The sequence below is a fragment of the Dromiciops gliroides genome, chromosome 1 (genome assembly GCF_019393635.1).
Source record: "Dromiciops gliroides isolate mDroGli1 chromosome 1, mDroGli1.pri, whole genome shotgun sequence".
Taxonomy (NCBI): domain Eukaryota; kingdom Metazoa; phylum Chordata; class Mammalia; order Microbiotheria; family Microbiotheriidae; genus Dromiciops; species Dromiciops gliroides.
This window is the reverse complement of record NC_057861.1, coordinates 15,334,714-15,352,536: the sequence shown is the minus strand read 5'-3', so window position 1 is coordinate 15,352,536 and position 17,823 is coordinate 15,334,714. Positions and strand designations below refer to the sequence as shown.

General features: G+C 43.5%; 1 protein-coding gene across 1 annotated transcript; it reads right to left on the bottom strand.

Annotated features, from left to right (window-relative positions):
• Positions 1 to 9,422: 9,422 nt before the first annotated feature.
• Positions 9,423 to 12,703, bottom strand: TMEM211 (transmembrane protein 211). Its single transcript, XM_043989861.1, has 3 exons — positions 12,494 to 12,703; positions 10,671 to 10,809; positions 9,423 to 9,685 (listed from the first exon to the last, which is right to left on the bottom strand). The coding sequence occupies exons 1-3, from the start codon at positions 12,701 to 12,703 to the stop codon at positions 9,423 to 9,425; spliced, it is 612 nt and encodes a 203-aa protein (XP_043845796.1).
• Positions 12,704 to 17,823: the final 5,120 nt, after the last annotated feature.

Genomic DNA, 17,823 nt, shown 5'->3' with positions numbered 1-17,823 from the left:
TATCAGATCTTTGGAAAGGAAAACAGTTTATGACCAAACAAGAGATAGAGTATATTATAAAATGCAAAATGGATGATTTTGATTATATTAAATTAAAAAATTTTTGTACAAACAGAAGCAATGCATCCAAAATTAGAAGGGAGGCAGAAAGCTGGGAAACTATTTTTGAGGCCAGTACTTCTGATAAAGGCCTCATCTCTAAAATATATAGGGAACTAAATCAAATTTATAAGAACCCAAGTCATTCCCCAATTGAGAAATGGTCAAAGGATATGAACAGGCAGTTTTCTGATGAAGAAACCAAAGCTATCTATTCCCATATGAAAAAATGCTCTAAATCTCTAATGATTAGAGAGATGCAAATAAAAACAACTCTGAGGTACCACCTGACACCTATCAGATTGGCTAAAATGACAAAAAAGGAAAATAATAAATGTTGGAGAAGCTGTGGGAAAATTGGAACACTAATCCATTGTTGGTGGAGCTGTGAACTGATCCAACCATTCTGGAGAGCAATTTGGAATTATGCCCAAAGGGCGATAAAGCTGTGCATACCCTTTGACCCAGCAATACCACTTTGGGGTCTTTTTCCCAAAGAGATCATGGAAGGGGGAAAGGGACCCACATATACAAAAATATTTATAGCTGCTCTTTATGTGGTGGCAAAGAATTGGAAGTTGAGGGGATGCCCATCAATTGGGGAATGGCTGGACAAGTTGTGGTATATGAATACAATGGAATACTATTGTGCTCTAAGAAACGATGAGCACGAGGAGTTCAGAGAAACCTGGAGGGTCTTGCGTGGGCTGATGATGAGTGAGATGAGCAGAACTAGAAGAACATTGTACACAGTAACATCAACATTGAGTGTTGATCTACTGTGATGGACTATATTCTTCTCACCAATGCAATGGCACAGAAGAGTTACAGGGAACTCATGATGGAAGAGGATCTCCAAATCCAGGAAAAAAAAAAAAAGAACTGCGGAGTATAGATGCTAAACGAACCATACTATTTCTTTTGTTCTTGATGCTGTTGGTTTTTTTTTTCTATTTTGAGGTTTTCCATCATTACTCTGATTTTTTTTCTCTTATAACATGACTAATGCAGAAATAGGATTAATGTTATTATGTGTGTGTGTGTATATATATATATATATATATATATATATATATATATATATATATATATATATATATAACCTATATCAGATTACCTGCTGTCTAGGGGAGGGGGGAGGGAGGGAGAAAAATCTGAAATTGGAAAGCTTGTATAAACAAAAATTGAAAACTATCTTTACATGTAATGGAAAAAAATAAAATACTTTATTAATTAAAAAAAAGTCAGCAAATCCAGTACATCAGGCAAGTCTAATAGTATGCACAATATTCCATATCAATAGACCCCTACCTCCATAATGAAGGGAAAGAGGAACCTTTTCTCTTCTGTCCTCAAAGGCCAAACTTGGTCAAGATAATTACGTAGGTGTAAATTTTATTTTGTTATTCTATTCACTACGTATATTGCTTTCCTGGTTCTGCTTCACTCTGAATCAGTTCACATAAGTCTTCCTTTGTTTATATGAATTCTTCATAGTCATAATTTCTTATTGTCAAAAATATTAGTTCACATACCACAATTTATTGAACTACTCCACAATCATACATACCTTTGTTTCCAGTTCTTTGCTACTACTATTCAGTAATGAATAATCGCTTGACTCCAAATAAAACTCCAACTGGAATGCTAATTTATCACTACTTATAAGTGGACAAGTTTAAATTCTCAAGAGAGAATAAAAGTTTGTCTATTCTTTGAAAAAAGAAAAAAAAAGAAGCTTTCTATGGTCTGCATCCCTCTCTGTCCACCCATCTTGCCCATCCTTTACTTGACTCCCAACTCCTTCCTAAAGTGGAGCACTGCTTCCAGGATGCACTGTCCCAAGCCTCAAGGGGTCCAAGGTGGCACGATTTAATGATGGGCAGGCTCCCCACTCACCCAATCTGTTCTCTAGTCTACAGACAACCCCAGGCCAACTTGCCAATCAACCAGGCAGCAAAATCCTGAGTGCTGTGGGGTTGTCAGCTCCGATGAGCCCATGCCCTTCCCCAACCGGGGCCACTGCCACTCAAGCCTACTTCCTGGTTCCCAGCAAGGGCAAAACACCCAAGTTCCACATCAGTGCCAGCAGAAACCCCCACAATCTCCCTTACCCACCTGCTCATCCCTCTCACCAAAACCGTGAGCTCAGTTCCAGACAACACCAGCGCTGTAGCTGATCCAGAGGCTCCAGGGGTCTCTCTCCCTGGCAAGGCCTGCCTCGGATTGGATCTGTGTCAGTGTGGCTGCAAGGTTGGGCTCTACCCCTGCCCCAGCACAGCAGTCCCCTCCTGCTGACCGTCTAAGCAGTCTTTGGCTGGAAAATGATCTCAGTCCCTCTATGAACAAAATAATTGCCAAAGAATTAGAACTGAACAAATGGAAGCAAGTGACTTTATGAGAAACCAAGACACAATAAAACAAATCCAAATTAATATTTGTGATCCAAATGATTATTTGTGATGAAAAGACCTGAACTGAATAGAAAATTTTACTTTCAAATCCAAGACCCCAGAGAAGCATACAAACGTAAACAGGAAAAAGAAATCAAGAGGGATGTTAAAAGGCTAAACTGTTGGGGCAGCTAGGTGGTACAATGGATAATACACCAGCCCTGGAGTCAGGAGGACCTGAATTCAAATCTGGCCTCAGACATTTGACACTTACTAGCTGTGTGACCCTGGGCTAGTCACTTAACCCTCATTGCCCCACAAAATAAAACAAAACAAAAGGTTAAACTGTTTACATTCCTACATGGGAAGATGATACATCTAACTCATAAGAACTTTCTCAGTATTAGGGAAGATGATAGGAAGAAATTTAGACAGAGGGTACAGATGGGAATTGATTATGAAGCAGTGATATCTGTAAAGCATTCATTTTTTGTTTATTGTTCTCTCTCTCTCTCTCTCCCTCTCTCTCTCTCTCTCTCTCTCTCTCTCTCTCTCTCTCTCTCTCTCTCTCTCTCTCGGCAATGAGGGTTAAGTGACTTGCCCAGGGTCACACAGCTAGTAAGTGTTAAGTGTCTGAGGCCGGATTTGAACTCAGTTCTTCCTAAATCCAGGACCGGTGCTTTATGCACTGTGCCACCTAGCTGCCCCATATTATTTTTTTTGGTGGGGCGGTTGGGGGTTGGGTGACATGCTTGGAGTTGAGCAGTGGGTGAGGGTCTTGTGTCTGGGGCCAGATTTGGGCTTGGGTCCTCATGAGTCCAGGGTAGGTGCTTTGTCCACTGTGTCACCTAGCTGCCCCATGATGGCATCTTTAGGGTAAAATTGAGGACTGATGGGATTGCACTGGGGGAGGGGGAAGGGGAGAGGTAGAATGGGGTGAAATCCCACACAAAAGAAACAGGAAAGTTCTTATGGAGTGGGGGGAGAGATGGTGAGGAGCAGGGCAGTGAATGAGCCTTAAACTCATCACAATTGGCTCAAAGACCTTAATCTTATCAGAGTTGGCACAAGGAGAGAACAACATACACAGTTCGGGGTAGATTAATCTATCTAAGCAGGGAAGTGAATGAGCCTTATGCTCATCAGAATTGGCTCAAAGACCTTAATCTCATCAGAGTTGGCTCAAGGAGGGAATAACATTCACACTCAATTGGATGGAGTAATCTGTCTAATCCTGCAGGAGGGTAGAAGGGGAAGGGGATAAGGAGAGAAGGGTGAAAGAAGGGAAGGCAGATTGGGGGAGGGGGCAGTCAGAAACAAATCACTTTTGAGGAGGGATAGGGTTAAAGAAGATAGATAATAGAGTAAATATCATGGGGAAGAGAATAGGATGGAGGGAAACAGTTAATAGTAACTGAAAAAAATTTTGAAGCAGAGGCAAGAGTAATGTACGATGATGATAATGAAGATTGATGGATTGATGGATTAATGATGAATGGATGAAGATGAGAATTGATTGAGGAGGACTGATTGATGGTGAGGGCTGATTGATGATGAGGAGGATTGATTGATGAAGATGAGGTTTGATTGATGATGATGAGGGATGATGACGATGATAAAAAGTATGGTACTTACTTTGCTGGGCTACTGTGAAGAAAATTCTTTGTCAGGTATAAGGTACTATATAAATGTTATCTATTACTGTTGTTGCAAGAATCAACCTCATGGGTTTGTTGTAAGGAAATCTCTTTTAAAAGTACTATATAAATGTAGTTTACTATTAAAAAAATGATGGGCAAGTTGCTATCAGGAAAACCCAGAAAGACCTGCATGAGCTGATGCAATTGGCCCTGGATTTAGGAATGTACTGTATACAAAATAACAGCAATACTGCAAGATGATCTGCTGTGAATGACTTGGTTATTTTCAGCAATACAATGATCCAAGACAATTCTGAAGGTCTTATGAAAAATTCAGTCCATCTACAGAGATAGAACTGATGGTGTCTGAATACAAAATGAGGCATAATTTTTTTTGTTAGTTCCTTAATTTGAAGTTTTGTTTTTGTCTGTTTTCTTTCATAGCCTGGCTAATGTGGAAATGTTTTGCATGATTGCTCATATATAGCTCTTATTTTTCTTGGGGTGGAGGGTAGGAAGGAAGAGAATTTGGAACACAAAGTTTTTTTTAATTTGATGTCAAAGTTTGTATTTACATGTAATTTAGGAAAAATAAAATTCTAAATAAAATGCTTTTATGATAAAAAAAAGAAGAAATAAGGTATATTTTTTCAAATGTTTTTCAGAGCCATATTATGTGTAATTACTAAAAACAGTGGGGTGGGGTTTGTGGAACCTAAATATCAAACAATAAAGAGGAGTGGCTAAATAAACCAGGCAATCAACACATTGGAATTTTATTATGTAATTAGAACAGACAAATATGAGGAACAAAAAAGCATCTGGAAAGACACATAGAAAATAATGCAAATCAAAAGCTGGACCAGAAAAATGCAATATACATTTACTCTAGTCATGTAAGGGGAAAAGCTAATGAGAGAGAATGAGTGGACAAGAATTCTAATGAGGACATGGAACAAGTGAAAAATTGTTCTGACATTTTTTATGTATTGCAATTCCTTTAAATGTAAATAGTGTCTAAGGTTATATTGATGGTCAATGTTAAGGGTTTTTTTTTTTTAATAAAAGCTTAAAAACTTCAGAAAGAAGAAAATGAAAGGGGATTCCTATAAAAGGTTATAGGATGATTAAGATTATAGATTTAGAACTAGAAAGGACCTAAGAGGTCATCTGGTCAAACTCTTTTATTGATGCACCAGAGGTGCAGAAGGAGGTAATGTCACCTGCTCCTGATCACACAGATAGGAAGTAGGAGAGGCAGGATTTGAACCCAGGTCCTCTGACTCAATAGATAGTGCTCTTTTATAGTAGCACATTGCCTTATCCCCACCTGCAGAGATTATTCTTTCTCATGTATAGGGACCAGACACGGAGAGCAACTTAGTTCATAAAGCAGATGAGCGCTGAGTTTGGACTCATTGTTTCTGAGTTTGAATACTGCCTTTGCTACTGACTCCCTGTTTGACCTTGGGTAAGTCAGTCAATTGGTGTAATCAGGTGACATGGTGGATAGAGCACCAGGCTTGAAGTCAGGAAGGCCTGAGTTCAAGTCCAGCCTCAGACACAAGCTGTGTGATCTTGGGCAAGTCCCTTAACTTTTGTCTGCCTCCATTTCCTCCTAAGTAAAGTGAGCTGGAGAAGGAAATGGCAAGCTACTCCAGTATCTTTTCCAAGAAAAGCCTTGACAAAGAGTTGGAAATGACCAAACAACAACAACAATAAAGCCACTCACTGTTCCCAAGCTTCCATTTCTTCCTATGTGAAATGAGGGAGTTGGACTAACAGGTCTCTGAGCCCCCTTCCAACTCTAGATGAGGGTCTGGGGTTTGTAAATTAAAAAAAAATTTTTTTTTGATAAAGCAATTTCAATAAAATTGGTTTCCTTTAAAATTCCATGTATTTTATATTGTTCACGTTAAAATACGATTCTGAGAAGGTTCCATGGGCTTCACTTTACTACCAAAAGGGGTTCATGTCACCCAAAGGGGTAAAAATCTCTATTCTAGATGTATGAGCCTATGCCATAACTGAACTGGGAGACAGGAAGTCCTGGGTTCCAATTCAGCCCCTGGCATTTATAAGCTGTGTGCCTGTGAACAATTCACTTCCCTCCCCTGGCTTCAATTTCATCTATAAAGTGGAGATGATGATTCTCACACTGTTCACCACACCCAGAGGAGTGCAAGGTTATTGCTTTAGAGCAGGAGAAGACCTTTGAAGTCATGGACTCCAACCCCAATCAAATAAGGAAATGCATATATTTTGCAAACTTTCATCAACTATATAAAGGTGAGTTATCCCAGAATGTCAAGTCTGGAAGGAACCTCAGAGACCAATCTTTCAGAGTCCAACCCTTCTGTGAACAAGAGTCCTCACTAAAACCCCTCTGAAGAGTGGGGTCATCCAGCTTTTGCCTAAAGACTCCCAAGGCTGGAGAGCTCATTACCATTCTGTGAATTCCATTCCACTGTTGGACAGCTCCCTCATCATTAGGAAGTTCTTCCTGACATCAAGCCGTTAAACTTCTACCCAAGCTCCTAGTTGTGTCTGCCCTCCGGGATCCAGCAGAAAAGGTAATCCCTTGTCCACATAACAGTCCTTCAAGTACTTGGCCCCAGACATCACATCTTCCCTGAGTCTTCTCTTCAGGCTAAACGTGGCCAAGCTTTCACCATGCTGATTGCGGAGCATTTTATCATTATTATGTCATTAAATCTGAACTATTTACATTGAGATTTGGAGGGGAAAAGGCATGGACAGAGGACTGTAGATTGAAAGTCGGGAACCTAGTGTTGCATCCTAACACTGCCACCATCACCCAGGTGGTCTTAGGCAAATTGTGCCCCCTCTCCAGGCCTGAGTTTCCTCATCTGTACAAGGAAGGGGTAAGAGTTGCTGGCCTCAGGCTTTAAACTTCAATTATTATACACTAAATAATAGCAGTATTAACTTTTCGGTTCTGTGTCCTCTTATGAGAGGACTTCTAGAGACTTCTAGAATGTTGTTGCTGTAACAATTGGAATGACACCACCTGCTGGAGACTTACTGTAGAAGAGTTCCGCCCATGAATCGAAGGTCTTTGAGGGCAAGACCAGGAGTCTTTTCTTTGGCATCAGGAAGTGACGTTGGCTGGTGGAAGGAGGAAGGGGGAGCTGGCGCTCTGATTCTCTCTCTTTCCTGAGGACTCCGGCAGAGAAGGGAGCTAGAAATGCGCTCTCCCTTCAATAGATAGGAATCTAGGCCTTTCCTTCTCTCTTTACCAAATTCTTATTCTCCTTAATAAATGCTTAAAAGTCTAACTCTTGCTAAAGCTTATAATTTATTGGCGACCACTCATTAGATATTTTAGACAGTTTAGCTAGAATTTTAGCCCTTAACAGTTGCCTTGTTAAAATTGTTTTTACAAGGGGCAGCTAGGTGGCGCAGTGGATAGAGCACCGGCCCTGGATTCAGGAGGACCTGGGTTCACATCCGACCTCAGACACTTGACACTTACTAGCCGTGTGACTTTGGGCAAGTCACTTAACCCCAATTGCCTCACCAAAAAAAAAAAAAAAAGAAAAAGAAATGTTTTTACATGTAAATGGTAAAAAACAACATAAAAAAATTTTAAGGCAGGATTGAGTCAGTTGCACATTTTATATTTTCCTTGGAATCATAACTGTAAGGACATGAACAGACCTCAAAAGACCATGCCTGGCCCAACCATCAATTATAGGCACAATTCCTTGGAGTAACTCTAAAATATTGTTCTTTACTTCTCTTCTCACACTAGCCCAGGAAAGACAGCTAGGTGGCACCACAGTGGATAATGCACCAGCCCTGGAGTCAGGAGGACATGAGTTCAAATCAGGCCTTGGACACTTATTAGCTATGTGACCCTGGTTGAGTCATTTCACCCTGTTTGCCTCAGTTTCTTCATCTGTCAAATGAGTTGGAGAAGGAAATGGTAAACCACTCCAGTATCTTTGTCAAGAAAACCCCAAATGGGATCACGAAGAGTCAGACACAACTGAAACTACTGAACCACAACAACAATCCTAGGAAAATTATTCCATGTTGTCCCTTGGGAAAGCATTTACCCAGAAATTACATTCTTAAAGGCATTTAAAGCCTGTGCATGGTTTATGGTTTTAAAAAACCCATTATAATAATAATTATTATAATGTTCAAAAATATTAAACATTAATAAACATTATTGTTGTTATATTGTTATTGATAATTATAATGTTGTTGCCTTCTTGATTTGGTGGAGACAATAAAAACTGGTTTGGCTGGTGTGGCCAAGGCTTCATGCAGATTAAGGCTTAATTGGCCCAGAGACTGGGGCATTGGCCCCCTCCCCAGTCACTTGCTCGTTGTGGCACAGTTAGACTAAAGCTTTCTGGGTCTTAACCCCTTATGCCTCATTCTTTCTTAGTCAATTCAGAGAATACCCTCCTTTTAGGGGTCTAGGCTAGCCCATCATGGGCTAGACCCCATCAGGGGTCTAGGCTACCCCATCCCTTCATCATGGCAGTCTCCTAATAGTGCCCAGTCAGCTCTTTGTCCAAGTCTGAACTCTGAGTGGCCTGGAGGCTTTGGACTGGAGGATCCATCTTGCTGCTTGTCAAGTCTGCCCATGGAGATGGTGACAATGGTATGTTGTGCCCTATTGGCATCTGTCTCCCCCTCCCAGTGTGGAACAGCTCCTTCCTCCTTTGCTCTATAGTTTGATTTTCTTTCCATAGCATTGTGGTCTGCATTTATATGCTGCATATCTGACATGGTATAATTTTGTCTTTCTGCATTTCTTGTGTTCTTCCTATGCATCCCTTTCTAGAGTGCCTTAATATCCCTGGCTTGAGAGATAGAAAGGATCTTAGAGACCCTCCCCACCAGGGACTTTTATCCTCATCTGAACTATGGTTGCCTTGGGCAGTCTGGGGAAGCCCGTGGCCCTCTTAGGAGAAAACAAAGGAGACAGTAAGTTTCAGTTAGAGGTTAGTGAAAATACCAATGGCATTTTTCCCCATCCAAGTCACAGACCCCCTAAAATCCGAGGACTCCTTCACGGATCTCAGGTTAAGAACCTCGGACTTGTCCAAACCTATTATTTGGCACGTGAGGAAACTGAAGCCTGCAGGGAAGGTGACTTGTCCAGCGTCACACAGTGAATTAGGGTAAACTATTCATCCCTACCCCCATCCCCGGGCAAAGGGGTCTTCCAACAGGAGGCATCTTTCAAGGAGGCACAGAAGCCAGTAGGTGGCGGCAGGAAGCAATAATTGGCAGAAAAGTTGGATATTTTCTATTTTTTTGTCTTGGAAATGAAGGCGATTCTTTCGGGGGTGCTAGAGAAAAGAATCTTCTTCTCCTGGATCTTGCGTCCTTGGAATCTCTTGACAATGGCTAGGAGACTGGTGAGGACCAGAGCCAAGATGGAGGTGATGTAGCCCCAGCCCAGGTGGCACTGACCGCTGCTGTACACGGAGGAAGGACCACAGGCGTCCTGAGCCACCTTGGAGGCCAGATTGAGTGGGAACAGCAACAGGCCCAGGAAGCTGGCGATGACTGGAGGGAGACAAGAGGAGGAGAGCCATCGTCACTGCACTGTTAAGTATTGTGCCAAGCACCATTAGATTGGAAACTCCTAGAGGCCAGGGACTGTCTTTTGTCTCTTTTTTTTATCCATCAAGGGCTTAGCACAGGGTGCTTCACAAATGCAGATTGATGCAAATACAAAACACACAGGATCTTCCCTTTAGAGAGCTTAGAGTCTAATGGGGTTTGCTCCAGGAGTTTGCTGGTCTTATGAAAGGTAGATTTGAGAAATCATCTGGTGTGACACAGTTATCCCTTCCACATGGCTGGTGTTAGGGGTGTGATGACCCCACGATCTGGAAATTCTGAATGAAAATTTTTTGTACCAGAAAAGAAGTCTGAATTTTTTTCTTTTTCTTTTATAGGGTGATTACAGTACCTTATTGTAAATTGGGGGTTAAGTATTTGGTCATAGACTATATTATACAACACTATACATGTCTTTTATACATTGCTGAATTTCTAAACTTTTTCTGTGTTGTCTGTTGGCCTTCATGTGTCATCTGCAGCTTTCACAAAACTCAAACAATTCCCATCTAATTTCTTATGCCAACCTGTGATATATTGAAACCAAGATGAGGAAAATAGTGATGTGGAAGGGATAACTGTATTATCATTTTACAGTTGGAGAAACTGAGGCTTGAAGAGAAGTAACTAGTTCAAGTAAAGATAGGAGTATACAGTCATAGATCTAGACCTGGAAAGAACCCTACGAGCCACCAAGTTGAACATTCTCATTTGACAGATGAGGAAATTGAGGCAACATGGGTGTATGAGTGTTTGTAAGTGAAATGACTCTCCCAGAGAGGAATAGGAGAGCTGGGATTTCAATACAGGTCAGCACACTTCCAAATCCAGAGCCCTTTCTGCTGGATTTTAGGAAGGTCGTTTCTTCATTGGACCTTCAGTTAGTTGTTCAGCCCAAAAAATGCTCGTGAATAGGTAAGGGACTCACCAGATGCTGCTTGTATATAGTGGGTTGGGATGCGCCTCTTCATGGGGCACAAGTCCTTGGGGAGGACCATCCAGGATAGGAGGATCAGGGCCCGCAAAGCCAGCAGGATCCAGCCTCCAAGAAGCAGAGCGGCCGAGATCTGGAGGAGAGAAACACCGGAAATCACAAAAGCCTCCCTTTCCAGTTCAGCCACTAATAATAATAACTCCCCTCTGTGTGATGCTCTTTGAAAAGAGACCCAGGTCAAGTCATCTCTGGGATCATTTGCTTTTGGTATAAAACTAAGGTCTTTTCTTTTTTTTTTTGCAGGGCAATGGGGGTTAAATGACTTGCCCAGGATCACACAGCTAGTAAGTGTCAAGTGTCTGAGGCCGGATTTGAACTCAGGTACTCCTGAATCCAGTGCCGGTGCTTTATCCACTGCACCAACTAGCTGCCCCAAACTAAGGTCTTTTCTAACGGCAACATTACACGGGGGAGGAAAAGAACCCTCTTGTTCCAGTGCTCCTTCCTTGTGGGCTCCTTGTCATAGTAACAGGCGGACAGTATTGGTGTTGTTTTTATAACCATCGCTGGAATGGGAGTCAGGAGAACTGGGCTCCCCTCTCACCTCAGCCACTTACTTGCTGTGTGACCTTGGGCTGACTGCCTCCCCTCTCTGTGCCTCAGTAAAACAAAGGAATGGAATATCTGTGGGACCACTGGCAAATCATACTCTAGCAGTGGGACCTAGTCCAAAATCCGAGGACCCCCCAAAAATCTCAGAGCTCCCTTTTAACTCGAATATTCAGAGGCTTTGGCTCCCTAAATCACCTCCCAGATTCCTTATCTGCAAAAGGGGGGGAGGTCAATCAATCAATCTATCGGCAGGCATTTATTAAGCACTTACTATGTACCAGATGATGGGGAAACAAAGCCTACCCTCGAGAAAACCATATTCTCACTGGGGAGATGGTTTTCATCATCGACCTCTGACGGGGGGGGGGGGGGGGGGGGCCAAGAACTTTGGGAACCGCTATGGAAATGTGGATTATCTTTTGGGCTGCAGCATCATGCCTCTAGAAGGCCCCCTCTAAAAGTTCTCACTTGTTACTAGGGACTCACTATTGGTAGAAACTTCAGATCACGTTGGCAGGCCCTTGGGAGAAAAGCCTCACACCCCCGCCCCCCCCCCATCACCTTACACTGTTTTCTTTTTGCCTTCGTGTTCCTATTGCTCAACAGCAAAATATTTGTTGTTTGCCTGACTGATGGTGTCTTCAGTCTCTAGAGGCAGCTAGGAAAAAATGAGTGCATGAAGTGCTAGGCCGGCAGTCAGGAAGTCCTGGGTTCAAGTGTGGCTTCCATACTTACCAGCCGGGGCTAGGAGATGACCCTGGGAAAGCCACTTAACCTCCCTCTGTTTCAGTTTCCCCCTGGAAATGGGAATCGTAACACCTACTTCCCAGGGATATTGGGAGGATCAAATGATGTATTTGTAAAGTGCTTAGCTCAGCGCTTGGCACAGAGTGAGTATTAAATGTTTGTTTCCTTCCTTCTTCCTTCCCTCCTTCCTCTCTTCTTCCTCCTCTCTCCCTCTTTCCTTCCCTCCTCCTATTCTTCCTTCCTCCCTTCCTTCTTTCCTCCCTCTCTTTTTCTTTTCTTTCTTCCTCCCTCCTTATTTCCCTTCTTCCTCCCCTCCTCCCTCTCTTCCTTCTCTTTCCTTCCTCCCTTTTCCCCTCCCATCTTTCCTTTCTCCTTTTTTCTCTCTTCCTTCCTCCCTTCCTCTCCCCCTCCCTCCATTCTGTAGCAAAGCCCCTAGGTTTGCCTCAAATGATCACTACCTTCCAGGCCAGGTCAGGCATGTCCTCTAGGGTCCTGTAAGCCACGCAGGTCTGGTTGCGGTCATTACCCTCAGGCCAGGAACATGAGGAAAAGAGTCCGAAAGAAAAACGGTCACTTTGGAACCAGGCGGGGGAGATCAGGCCGAAGGTGGAGATGCAGACCAAGGAGAAGGCCAGGGCTGAGCCCACGCTGTCCCCACCCTCCCCCATGGGGAGTCCCAGGCACTGGGGGCTCCGCACCTGCTGTGCACATGGGACGAGCTTCTCCACAAGGTATTAGACTTTTATTTTGGAGACTGTCATGGCCCATCTCTGAGCCTCAAGTTCACCTGTAAAATAAGAAGGTCCAGTGACTATTTCTAAAGACCGGTCACTTTTAGTGCTGTCTTCCAAGGCCTCTCCAGCCCTGATATCCCCTGTTCTAAGCACATCCCCACCTTCAGTCCTGACATTCCCTGTTCTAAGGCCCCCTCCCAGCTCTGACATTCCCGGTTCTAAGCTTCCTCCCAGCTCTGGCATTCCCTATTCTAAGCTTCCTCCCAGCTCTGACATTCCCTGTTCTAAGCTTCCTCCCAGCTTTGACATCCCCTGTCCTAAGGTCCTTCCCAGCTCTGACATTCTCTGTCCTGAGGCCCCTCCCAGTCCTGACATCCCCTGTTTTCAGGACCCTCCCAGCTCTGACACTCCCTGTTCCAAGGTCCCGCTCTGTTCTGCCTTTCTCAGTTCCATGTTTCCTCCCCAATGTTACCTGGTAATGAGCTGCTTCTAAACTTAGCTAGGCTGGTCCACCTTGGACAAACATACAGTCCTCACCCTGCCCACTCTCTAAGTCTTTCCAGCTTAGAAGGGCCAGCCAAATTTTGGGCTCTGCAAGTGTGGGCTCAGAGAACCCAAAGATGTAGCTTACCAACTGAATGATAACAACAGCAGTATAAACTTGGATGGGGGAGATAACTGTATCTCTATTTTCACTAGGCTCTAACTTCTTGTTGTTCAGTCTCTTTTTCAGTTGTGCCCAACTCTCTGTGTTCCCATTTGGGGTTTTCTTGGCAGAGATACTGGAGTGGTTTGCCATTTCCTTCCCCAGTTCATTTGACAGATGGGGAAACTGAGGCCAACAGGGTGAAGTGACTTGCCCAAGGTCACACAGCTACCATGGAACAGAGCCAGAATTCAAAACCGGGTCCTCTGGCTCCAAGTCCAGATCTTGGGTCAACATTAGAGGACTTGGCTCCAGGATGCATCTGGCTCAGACATTCTTTGAACTAAAAGGCGGGTCTTTTGGCCAAGCTGGCCTCTTTCTGGTTCTAATTTTAAGCCTATTCATTTTAGGACCATGGGATTTAGCACTGGGAGACCTTAGAGTTGTCATCTGACCCAACATCCTCATTTTACAAATGCCAGAAAGGGCAATAAGGAACATGTTCACACAGGTATCAAGGAGCCAAGCAGGATGTGAACCCAGGTCTTCTGATGTCAAATCTCGTGCCCTTTTCCATGTGCTACAACACTTCTTCTGGAAGAGGGAGAATTTATCGCTTCTTAGTCTCCCCTTGGGAAGAGAGGGATCTGGGAGGGGGGTGGATTGGGAGGGGGGGAGAGTAGTGAGGGCTCTGGCTAGAGTCAGTTCAAAGACTGCCCAGCAGCTGACTAGCTGTGGGACCCTGGGCAAGTCACTTAACAGCTTTTGGCCTCGGTTTCCTCATCTGTAAAATGGACGTAATAATAGCGTCTACTTTGAAGGGTTATCGTGAGGATCAAAAGAAATAATGACACATGTACAGTGTAGAATGATACATAACTGCCATTTATAATTATTGTTGTTGTTGTTGTTGTTGCTATTATTTCTGACCCAGCTAACTTCTCATTCTCCCCTTAGGAACAGACCCAGAGCAAAACAGTTATGGAAGGAACAAAGTACCATTTCTACCTTTCATTGGCCATCTGATCTTGGCCAATTCAAATCCCTTCTCTGGGTCTCAGTTTCCCCATCTATCAAATATAAGGGTTGCACTAGACAACCCCCTCAGGGACCTCCCAGCTCTAAATCTGGTCATTTTATTCGCTCCCTATGTAGCAGTCCAAGAAAGTGCAGCACTGCATCGGTGTTACCTTAGAGGATGCCATGTTGGTGTTTATTTCTCTGTTCAATTTCCAAGCAGTATCTTCCAAGGGGAAAGCTGGCCCCTCGTCCTCGTCCCTGCGGCCCTGTTGGTCTTTGGGAAGGCAGTTCTGCTGAAGGCACTTTTTTGTCCTTCCTGGTCTAAAGAGCAGAATTTATAGCCAACTAAAGGCGTCTCTAATCTTATCATCCTCATGACACAAGGGTGGAGGCAGACCTGGTCACAGGTGAGGCTACTCTTAAAGGGCCAACACCAAAGAAGGTATTTGAACAATCAGTAACCTCCTATTTTTTCATGGGATCACGATTTGGAGCTGGGAGAGAAATTAGAGGTCACCTAGTCTGGAGGAGTCAAGTACCAGACCCAAAACACCACCAAATGTGGCCCAAATCTGATTAGAGTTCCTATGTGATTTTCATGTCTTGATGTAGTAATGAAATATGTATATTAAATGCACCAGATAATAATATATAAAATCACCTGTGCAGGTATGTACAAACATATACACATCTATCTACATGTGTATACACACACAATGCATGTACGTGTGTATATGTGTGTAATACACATACACATTGTAGTGTGTATATGTATTGGCATGTATATATGTATATTTTGGTGTATATATATATGTTTGTATATGTGTGTGGATATAGATATAGATATAGATGTAGACGTAGATAGAGCTAGAGCTAGAGATAGAGATAGAGGTCCAGACAGAGACAGAGACAGGGACAGGGACAGGGACAGGGACAGGGACAGATGAGTGTGTATGGTTTTCTAAATTAATATGTGACCTTGAAGGCAGCCAGGTGGTGCCATAATGCATAGAGCAGTGGACTTGGAGTCAGGAAGATCTGAGTTCAAATATGCCTCAGACACTTATTAGCTCTGGGACACTGGGCAAGTCACTTCACCCTGTTTGCCTCAGTTTCCTCACCTGTAAAATGATCGGGAGAAGGAAAGGGCAAACCACTCCAGTATCTTTGCCAAGAAAACTCTAAATGGGGGCAGCTAGGTGGCGCAGTGGATAAAGCACCGGCCCTGGATTCAGGAGTACCTGAGTTCAAATCCGGCCTCAGACACTTGACACTTACTAGCTGTGTGACCCTGGGCAAGTCACTTAACCCTCATTGCCCCACCAAAAAAAAAAAAAAAGAAAACTCTAAATGGAGTCACAAAGAGTCAGACATGACTGAACAACCGAATGGATCTTTAGCTATGGTTTAGTGACCATTTATATTTGAGCTTACCATCACTGATCTAGTCTAACCCCTCTCCTTCTACCAGAAGATAGAGGAAGTGGAGATTATGACTCAGCAATAAATAAAGCTGGAGATGGTGGAGCCTATGATGATGCTGCAGAACTCACACCCAGCCTAGCCCAGTCTAGAGAAACTTTGAGCCTAGAAAAGGACTGTCATGGGCAAGACAGATTATTCTAGTTCTGTCTGGCCCCATAGGCTGAATGGTGGTGGCTGCAAAGGAGGCCAACTTAGGCTCCTTGTAAGGAAGACCTTCCTAACAGCCTGAGTGGTCCCAAAGTGGAAGGGCTGTTGGATCTTCTGCTCATCCGAGGTCTGGCCAGGTGACCACCCATTGGTGATGTTCTACAGCGCATGGCCTTGTTTTCTTTGACTTCTGAAGTCCCTTCAGACTCCAAGCTTCAGGGTTCTCTGGATTCTCACAGTTATTTAAATGATCTCAGAATATGTGATCAGCAGAAATAATCACTTCTAATAAAAACTTTGAGAGGGAGGAAAGCAGCACAGTATGGTGGAAAGAGTTCTATCTCTAGAGTTAGAGGTCCCGGGTTCAAATCTTGACATAAAATCATGGCCAAGTCAGCCTTCTGAGCCCTCAAAAGGGTGGTGGTGGTGATAATCCTTGTTTAACCTATCTGACAAGGTTTTGAGGAATGGCTTTGTGAAATCTTTACCTGGCAGCTCAAATGCTGGTCTTGGACTGGGAAGACCTCAATTAAAATCTCTCCATAGACACTTAGTAACTTGTGACCCTGGACAAGTCACTTAACCTCTAAATCCCAATTTCCTAATCTAAAATGGGACTAATAATGATACCTATTTCATAGGGCTGTGAGGGTCAAATGAGGTACTATATATGTAAAGTGCTTGCTGGTATAGTATCTTGTGTGTGGCTCATAGGTAGGCTAGAATAGCCCTCTCCAGTCTCCTTCATCCCCCATCTCCCCAAGGGAGATTCTGATTCCTGCCAGAGAGGGGGAAGCAGGAGTTTGGGAACTGACATTGGCTACCACTCTGCTCTCCTCAGAGAGTGGGGGTACTTGGCTACAATTATATTTGTCTTCCCCGTTATTATTAGTCTAGGATATGTAATTTTTAGATTCAAGCTAATCTCTGGCACACTGTCTTTTTTTTTAAGTGAAGCAATTGGTGTTAAGTCACTTGCCCAGGGTCACACAGCTAGTAAGTGTTAAGTGTCTGAGGCTGGATTTGAACTCAGGTACTCCTGACTCCAGGGCCAGTGCTCTATCCACTGCACCACCTAGCTGCCACAATGATTCTTTTTTTGGGGGGGGCAGGGCAATGAGGGTTAAGTGACTTGCCCAGGGTCACACAGCTAGTAAGTGTCAAGTGTCTGGGATCGGATTTGAACTCAGGTCCTTCCTGAATCCAGGGCAGGTGCTTTATCCACTGCGCCACCTAGCTGCTCCCCACACTGTCTTTTAATGGGGAAGAAGGGACCCAGGATTTATATCCAAGGCTTGAATTCTGTCTCACCAAATAACAATTCCATGATGAACACAGACAACAAATAGCAAAGAAACTCATTTATGTAGGTTGATGACAAAACAGGAATCCTAGGAAATATACATATGAGAATATATATATATATAAGCAGATATTACAGATTGAAGGGTCTCTTCCATTAAGTAATGTATGTGTGTGTGTGTGTGAGAGAGAGAGAGAGAGAGACAGAGAGACAGAGAGAAAGAGAGAGGAGAGAGAGATAGAGGAGAGAGAGAGAAAGGGAGAGAGAGAAAGAGAGAGGAGGGAGAGAAAGAGAGGAAGAGAGAGAGGAGAGAAATGAGAGAGGAGAGAGAGAAAGAGAAGACAGAGGAGAGAAAGAGAGAAGAGATAGAGGAAAGAGAGAAAGAGAGAGAGAGAGAGAGAGAGAGAGAGAGAGAGAGAGAGAGAGAGAGAGAGAGAGAGAGAGAGAGAGCAC

Bases quoted from the DNA above. Each gene is read 5' to 3' on its own strand.
- TMEM211 (XM_043989861.1), bottom strand. From the start codon at position 12,703: ATGGGGGAGGGTGGGGACAGCGTGGGCTCAGCCCTGGCCTTCTCCTTG. The intron at 10,810-12,493 runs GTAGTGATCATT...TCTCTCCTCCAG, and splicing joins TGCCTGACCTGGCCTGGAAG to ATCTCGGCCGCTCTGCTTCT. The intron at 9,686-10,670 runs GTGAGTCCCTTA...GTCTCCCTCCAG, and splicing joins CTATATACAAGCAGCATCTG to TCATCGCCAGCTTCCTGGGC.